At 32.9% G+C, this 9,081-nt stretch overlaps 1 protein-coding gene across 1 annotated transcript in view; it reads right to left on the bottom strand.

Moving 5' to 3' along the window:
• Positions 1 to 1,097: 1,097 nt before the first annotated feature.
• LOC108551853 (chymotrypsin-2) overlaps positions 1,098 to 9,081 on the bottom strand; it is a 32,188-nt gene continuing 24,204 nt past the window's right edge. Inside the window, exons 2-8 of the mRNA XM_017906186.1 lie at positions 2,692 to 2,793; positions 2,502 to 2,563; positions 2,311 to 2,405; positions 1,825 to 1,966; positions 1,587 to 1,700; positions 1,335 to 1,478; positions 1,098 to 1,241 (exon numbers count right to left, since the gene is read on the bottom strand). Coding sequence (XP_017761675.1) covers positions 1,098 to 1,241; positions 1,335 to 1,478; positions 1,587 to 1,700; positions 1,825 to 1,966; positions 2,311 to 2,405; positions 2,502 to 2,563; positions 2,692 to 2,793 — 803 coding nt within the window. The remainder of the gene's footprint in view (positions 1,242 to 1,334; positions 1,479 to 1,586; positions 1,701 to 1,824; positions 1,967 to 2,310; positions 2,406 to 2,501; positions 2,564 to 2,691; positions 2,794 to 9,081) is intronic.

Here is a 9,081-nt window from a genome sequence, read left to right as displayed (position 1 = left end):
AATGTCGTGTTTTTTCTCTTTTTGTATATGATAAATAATAAGTTGCCTTTTAGTAAAAAATATTATTCTTTTCTTTTTTCGTCGCGTTAAATTTCTGGTTTTACTACTTGAAATACAACTTCATACTGACATGGAATTATCTGAGTAATTTATGTACAAAATATATGTATTTTCTGGTTAAAATTGTCAAATTTTGGAATTTAAATTAATTAAATTTTGCAGTGACATGGAAAGGCGAGAATTTTTTATTTAATATTTATTTTTATTTGCATTATATAATATTATCTATCGTGACATATCATTATTATTAAATATTATTGTTAGGAGGAAATTGTTTACGTATTTCAAAGTTTAAATAAATAGTAGTACCTTTGTAAAATAAACAAGATGACATTTAAATCATGTCTCTGCATATAAAGCAACAAACACAGAGATAGTACTGCATCCGAATATTAATATGAATAATTTACATAATTTTTATTCGTTAATCTGTTAGTTTGACAAAAGAATAATGCATGGTCGTTTCTTCCAGATTCTTCTCATTCAAATCAGATCCTTCCTTCATGAATGACATACGTTGAATAAATTTGACAGGCAAATGCACGTGAAAGGTATCTTCGAAATTCAATAATCTTCGAATCGATCCATCGTATATGCATCAATATTTGTTCGAATGTCTTGGAACAGTGATTTTTGGTTGGATGACTACGTTGCACCACTTCGATAGCTCTCTCTAGCCCGCGTTTCGATTTTCCAACGAAATACAATCGACTAGTTCGGTTTGTCTATGATTTCAATCGGCTATAGTACTCTTTCACTCATAGTTTTCAAATGAAAAGGAGAATTCTATCTCGAAACATTTTTGTTACAGAATAGTAGGAATATTTGGCTCTTTCTTCCTTTTAATGTTAAACTTTTAGATCATTTTTACAAATTCTTTAAAAAAATCTTTATATGGATAAACAATAAATAAATTAAGTTAGCAAGTAGAACAAAATGTATCAAAAGTTTCATATAAACATAATCTAATATAATGGACGGACGGTATAAGTCGCTGAGTCTATATACAAGGCATTTTCTCTAACATTATGAATTCGTTATATTGCATGTTCTTTAATCCAGTTAAGGTATGAGCTAACTCGCGTGTATACGGATGGATATACGATATTAGCACAATCCATCGACCAAGACACGATACCATGGAGTTTTCCATTTACCATTAAAGGGCCGCCAGAGTCACCCTAAAATAATTAAATTGTAATTACGTTAAATATTATTATACTATATTATACTAAACAAAAATTAACTATTAATTTATAGATTGGAGAATTTACATTGCAATGCCCCTTGATAACGACAGGATCGTATGCACAGAGCTGGCTGTCATGGATGACGTTTTTATACATTCTATTGCAATAAGCTTGGTCTGCAACTTCGATATTCACCCAGTGCAGAAGATTTGTCTTTTCACCTTCGTACTATAAACAGTAATATATTCATTAATAATATTTCTACAATATTCTGATTAGTATCAACAGAGTTTCTCAATGTTGATTTAAATGTTTTCAATCAAATTTAGCAATTACCGTGAGGGTTCCAAAACCAGATACTATGGCTGAGTCGTTAGCTATGACGACTTCCCCAGCAGTCGGCATAGGGACAAAAGACATTAGAAAGGATTGTACAAAACGATTTTGGACCTGTGCAAATTTTTCTGATTGTTTATGATGGTTTGTATCTTCTGTATTTGTTTTATATTTTTCTGATATTTCGAGCTAAAATATTTGCACATACGTATGTAAATGTAACGATAAAACGACATACCTTGACTAAGGCGATGTCGTTAACCCACGCATCCGTGCTGTTGTATCTTTCATGAACGTGAATCTTCTCAATGGGATGTTTCGAAATTGGCATTCGTACATCAACCGTGCCAGCAACGACAGTCACCATTTGTAGTGGTATACTGTGCAGTAGTAAAATCATTCTTAAATCAAGAATTTTCTTTCACTTATCTGTGAAATTTTCGTGTATTTTATATGATGTAATTTGATGGATTTCATTTATTAAATTCTGTGTATTCTATATGAAGCTAATTTAGTGACTGCTTAAACAGTAACAAATGATTGAAGATACTTCAATTTCAAGTTACATTCCACATTTTTTTCTAATTTATAACGAATAAATTATTTGTCCAAAATAATGAAGTTACGTCAATATATATTCTTCTAAATATTTTCAATTTCTTTTCACTGAAGTTTCTTTTAATAATTGAGAAAAAGGTAAAATAAATTAATTCGTTTCTCTTACTCTTTAACGCAGTGAGCAGCTGTTATAACGTAGTCTTCGTTGAGGATGGATCCACCACAAAAATGGTACCTAATTTTTGCTATTTGGAGGGAGACCTAATTACAGTTGAAATCATTTCAAAGACTTATTTCCCCCTCGAATAATTCAAGGAAATATTTCTCAGAAGAGAAACTGGAACGTTTTGAATATACCTGATAAGGAATTTCACCTGGCTTTGCCACTATTCCGCCTACAATCATTGGCACGGGTCCAGCTACGGTAATGGCAATAATGATAATTAACATAAAGGTAGAGATTGCGTTATTTGAAAACAAAATAAAATTGAGAATTATATTATAAATAATAGTACATTGACTTAAGTACTGTTGTGATTGTACTTACCATTAACTAAAGCGATTAGGGGTAAAAAAAAGAGAGTTGTTAACATTGTCATCTTGTCAGGATCCTCAGGATGTTTAAATATTTCTGTTAAGTTTAAGTCACCTTACCAGATTTATATACTTGTTTTATTTTTACAGATTAGATAAAATTGCATGTTGTAATTATTTTAAGATAGTGGTTGTCACATGAACTGTTGTTTCTACAGAAATTAGATTACATTAACATGCTTCATCAGAATTCCAGAAATGAAAATAATCATATTCCTGAGATTCGATACACTTCTGTCATTCTTCTTGATAATTGAGAGCTGAAATGAAATGTATCTTGCCACTCGACGATTTTGTTTTATGAACATGGATAAAATCTTATCGTATCGATGAAACATATTGGTTGTGATACAAAGCAGATTTCTGGGTATAAACAGCGTTGTCAGATTACTAATATTTTTTATTTTTTCTTGATTTGTATTCAGGAGACACGTTAAATCGCGTGTATATAGAGAAGAAAAGTCGAGAAGGTAGTAAAACAGATCCACAGCAGAGCGATCGTTTCCTTTTCCGCAGAAACGAAGAAGATACGCTTATCGTTGATTTTCGAGCTTTCACGGTTCAACTGCTTACAGCAGATACCGTCACAAGCTTCTGGATGTAAGTCATATCTTTTGAAAAAGTATCTTGACGTTTTTCATCTAGTTTCATCGAGGATTTCATGCTCCATTCATGACTTCTGTACCACGTTGAACGATTTGAATACAGAAATTTAAATTCTCATTCTATGTTTAAGCTTACTATGCAGAATTTTAATGAGCACCTTTTATATTCTTTCGGATTTTTATAATCATTTCGACTTCTTAAAGATTAAAATTAAATGCATTTCTAAACTCAATTAAAATTAAATAAATGACTTAATTTTTTTTTTTTTCTTTTTTAGTGTACGATAAAATTGAAACATTTGGAAATTCATTGAAACTTGATCTATAGTAATGTAAAATTTAAACTTCAAGAAGGATGTTAGAAATTGGCAAATTATATACTTGGTAGGTAACGAAAAATTGTTATTTTTTTAATTTTTTAATATAATTTTTTAGTAAATTAATAATTATTAAATTAATATTTTTATTTTTTAATTTCAAGGTGCCTTTCTACAAATAATAAGAAGTACAAAACTTAGCATTATTTATCTTGGAAATGATGGGAAGATAAAACAAATTCACATAAATTCAGAGTGTCGTCATAATCGATAAATTTCATTCTTATTTTTTGAAATGATAATCTGTTGAGAAAATAATCATTCAAGAATTCAGCAGATAAGTTCGTCACATTATCAGTGCGAAACATATACGAAATTGCTGTTACGTGGTAGAAACGAGTCACTGTTCGGATTAAATTACTCGTATCGTTTACGCTTTATCGAAACATATTGGCAAAAGTTTAACGCAAGCCAAACCTAGACACTAGTCAGTGGCACTGACAAAGAGTATTAACGTGTTCTCAAATCCTTCGTCAAACTAGCTACAACCCAACGCGAAGCATCAAAACACTTTTAAGGAAGGACACGGATTACGTCTGAAAGTTGAACCGGAATCCAACATACACAGCATGCATAGAACATTAGTATGCTAGAACACTTTTGACATTGTTGGCTACTGAGTTTACGACCCGTCGCAACATTTTAACCCTGCTGCATTGCTCGCTTACATTACACCTCTGTATCTCTTCGAGTCTAGTGACTCCATGAACAACGGTATAACATCTCAAGGATACTATAAATTATGAAGTATTATCAAGTTTAAATACGTCAAATATTTATGGAAACGTAATCTTCGTTTGATCTGGAGAGAAGAGTAAAGTTGCGGACAATATAAATTGTTCTTAGAACTCGTAATAAATTTGAAGAGAGAAGATCTAATAACACGTTAACGATCGTTGACATCTTATTACGTATCTCCATGGCTATAGTGAGCCCAGAGCAGCCAATGTAAAAGTATAAATGTATACCCGTAATTGTCTCTTGGTCTAACAAGGAGAGTGCAAACCCTTCGGGTCACTGATTTAGTTGAAACTTTGCAGGTTTGTAGATATCGTCAAGCAATTTAAGAAAATATATCATTGTAGCTGCAATTATTCAATAGTTTTTGAGATATTTACGATTAAAGTTTTATTACTTCTGTAATTATAGATTTATTTTCAATAACTTTCAAGTGGAGTCGTGGCCTATCGGTGACAGCTGAGAATTCTTATGCTGAAAGACCGGGGTTAGATTCTCGTCCTATACTTGGTAGATTTGCCAATCTATTTTTTATTTTATGTTCATTTTTCGTCTATGAAAACATTGTAAATAACAATTGTAAATCAAATTTCTTAATAAAAAAAATTATTTTTTGCTCTTTCTTATGCAAGTATATATTTATTACAAAACCTATCGCACATATAAGTATTAATTATTAAATTAAACATTGTATAAGAATTTTGAATATCATTTCAACTTTGCTGTGTAGTTATAAATGTTCACGAATTAAATACAGAAATTTGGAAATTTATTAATTTTCTACTGCCGAATAAATACAAATATTACCGCCTATGATCAGCGCCATCTATGATTTTGGACCATATGATCGGAAAAGCAATAGGAATATAGAATAGGCAAGGAGGTCGTCGAGGAGCTGGTCACGTGACAGACTAGGATAGAGAGGGGATAGAAAAGAATAGAATGGCTCCGGAAGTGGAAAATTATTAATTACTCAATTTCTGTAATTAATTTATGAACTTTTATAATTTCGCTGCAAAGCTGGAACTTCAGGCTACATTCTTATATAATATTCGTAAAGAATTTAGCTCTAAATTGTTAGTTATTAATTTTTGTTTAATGGCGTCTATGATTTCGTAACGACGGCCATCACGATCTTGCGTGAAAATATATAATACTAAACGAAACTAGAAGCAAAATGTGAACAAAAGTTATATGAGAAGATTCGCAAGGACATTGTTTTTATAATGAGTGCTTAAAGTTTCATAAATTAATTGCGTAAAGGATAGCAATTAATGAAGAACTAATGGCGTCTTCGACGATCTTCGACAACAATTCAAACACTGCGCAGAACAATTATTAATAATTAATTAATTAGGGACAAATTTATATCGAAAAATATATTGGAAAGTTCCTGAAGGATCTGGCTTTACGATGCAATTATAAAAGTTCATAAATTAATCACAGATATTGAGTAATTAGTGAATTTTCCACTGCCGATTTGATTTATTAAAATATATTCGGAGCACATAACCAGAGTTAGTAAACTGACATCAGAGCCATCTATGTTCTCGTTGCGGAACCCGAGCTTCGAGTCTAAAATCATAGATGGCTCTGATATCAGTTTACTAACTCTGGTTATGTGCTCCGAATATATTATAATAAATCAAATCGGCAGTGGAAAATTCACTAATTACTCAATATCTGTGATTAATTTATGAACTTTTATAATTGCATCGTAAAGCCAGATCCTTCAGGAACTTTCCAATATATTTTTCGATATAAATTTGTCCCTAATTAATTAATTATTAATAATTGTTCTGCGCAGTGTTTGAATTGTTGTCGAAGATCGTCGAAGACGCCATTAGTTCTTCATTAATTGCTATCCTTTACGCAATTAATTTATGAAACTTTAAGCACTCATTATAAAAACAATGTCCTTGCGAATCTTCTCATATAACTTTTGTTCACATTTTGCTTCTAGTTTCGTTTAGTATTAAATATTTTCACGAAAGATCGTGATGGTCGTTGTTACGAAATCATAGACGCCATTAAACAAAAATTAATAACTAACAATTTAGAGCTAAATTCTTTACAAATATTATATAAGAATGTAGCCTGAAGTTCCAGCTTTGCAGCGAAATTATAAAAGTTCATAAATTAATTACAGAAATTGAGTAATTAATAATTTTCCACTTCCGGAGCCATTCTATTCTTTTCTATCCCCTCTCTATCCTAGTCTGTCACGTGACCAGCTCCTCGACGACCTCCTTGCCTATTCTATATTCCTATTGCTTTTCCGATCATATGGTCCAAAATCATAGATGGCGCTGATCATAGGCGGTAATATTTGTATTTATTCGGCAGTAGAAAATTAATAAATTTCCAAACTTCTGTAATTAATTCGTGAACATTTATATCCTCAGAGCAAAGTTGGAATTATAAGCAACATTCTTATACGATGTTTAATTTAATAATTAGTTAGTAGTATTATTAAATAAGATTGCTATAGAAAACTGTTTTTCTTGAATAATATTCTTATTACTTGTAATAAATATATACTTGCATAAGAAAGGGTAAAAAAATTAATTTTTTTAAGAAATTTTATTTATAATTATTTATTTATAATGTTTTCACAGACGGAAAATGAACACAAAATAAAAAATAGATTGAAAAAATGATTAAACTCTGGCCGAGAATCGAACCCCGGTCCTTCAGCATAACAATCTTTGACTATTAACATCAGTCTACAACTTTGCTTGTGAAATAATGTAAATAAATGTATAATTATTGAAGTAATAAGACTTTAATCATAAATATCTCAAAAACTATTGAACATTTACCGCTGTAATGATATCTTTTCTTAAACTGCATGACGATATCTACAAACCTGCAAAGTTTCAACTAAATCGGTGACCCGAAGGACTTGCACTCTCCTTGTAAGCTAGAGAGACCTCAGGACCACCTCGTTTATGGTAACCAGTTAAGTGTCAAAGCTCAGGAAAGCCTAGAATATTCCGCAAATGTGTCGACCACAGCAGCGTTAAGGTCGATGTCACTATGAAGGTGACTCACTGGACACGATATCTGGATATCTGGATAGTTCAATACCTAGTAGAACTGAGGTCAGCGATCCAGAGTATCAAGTTCTATGACATGGGGATAGTCACCCTGATCAGAAATAGAGGAAAACCTATATTGCAAGATATAGATAAAATGACAGTAGATTTTTCTATCTTCCTTTAAGTTAAAAATTCTTACTGTCACTTCTCGAATTTTTCAATCTACAAATATCATGAATGACAAATTTTTACATCATTAACTTTATTCTCGTGTTGTCTTTGTATACTGACATTTGATAACATATATGTCTCACAATACACCGTAACGTCTCTATAACTATGCAGTAGAATGCTCTTCTCTCTAACAGAGTGACTACCCCAACATAACCAGTTTGCGTTGACGATGACCTCATGTTTAACTTATTAACTAGGAGTGACGAGTTAACTCATGCAGATTATTGATATTCCGAATGTTCCAATTTGGATAATTTGGATGGCACAAATCCCAATATGATTTGGATGTAATACTCAGTAATTAGACCTCGGTGGAATTACTGACAGCAAATGTGTCAGAATCACCTATTTACTAAAGGATGAAAGAAAAGCTCAGGTAAAACTTCGCGTGATATCAGTCTTAATCAGACATTTATCTGAACAAGTGTAAGGATATATCAAAATAAGTGTCATAAAAGATCGACTACGCGTCTTGCGCATATTTCATCCCCATTTATCACTTTTCGCTTAACAAATACACATACTCGAATGTCGTATTTTAAAAACGGGATATATAATCCAGTTTTACAGCCGTAATCGTCTTTCGTATGATTTAAATCGTTAACTTGAGAACGATTGATCGCGTATTACCGAGTTTCCAGTTCTCACGAAGTGAAATATAATCCTGGCGCAGTCTCGAGATAATAATTTAAATAAATCTGAGTAAATGCATGTAGGAATATGGTTCTCGTTGGAAATTAACTACGCCTATGCAACGATGGTGACAGGCCTGTTAGAGGTTGCAGACGAACACCGATCTTTGGACTTCAAGATACTGTTAAGCCTTGGAATGTCGTTCCGGCATTTCGTTCGGCCCTTTGTTTAGAACAGACCCAGAAGACCGTTAGGGTCTACTGGCAGCCAGATTCTAATTGCTGTTTTAGTTCAAGTTCCGTGTCCTTTCTATCTTCATTTTCAATGCATTTTCAAACAATTCTTTATTTCCCTCGGGTCACCGGACACGAGGCATTCTTTAGCCATTAATGTTAGAAAGCAGGCAACAGCACTTAGGATTTGGCTGAGAATAGGCCTGCAAAGAAAGGGACCATGCCATGTGCGATGTCGCGACTTTCGGAGCCATAAAGTAACGGGTCCTTCAGGAAGGATCACGAATGTGCGGGTGGCCCACCAGCAACCCCCTTTGAGGGAGAGGCTTCCTCCACCGGCAGACCTGGTCGCGGAAGACGGTCCTCCCTTCTTTGGGGGCATCTGATTCGCGGACCGAGGGCCCACCCTCGGTCCTGTCAACCACCAATGGGAAAACCGATTTCCCTTTGGAAACCATGGGCTCCGAAAGATCGTGCATCGC

The sequence above is a fragment of the Eufriesea mexicana genome, unplaced genomic scaffold (genome assembly GCF_001483705.2).
Source record: "Eufriesea mexicana isolate 0111107269 unplaced genomic scaffold, ASM148370v2 scaffold5064, whole genome shotgun sequence".
In the NCBI taxonomy this organism is placed as follows: Eukaryota; Metazoa; Arthropoda; class Insecta; order Hymenoptera; family Apidae; genus Eufriesea; species Eufriesea mexicana.
This window is presented reverse-complemented; position numbering and strand designations above follow the sequence as displayed.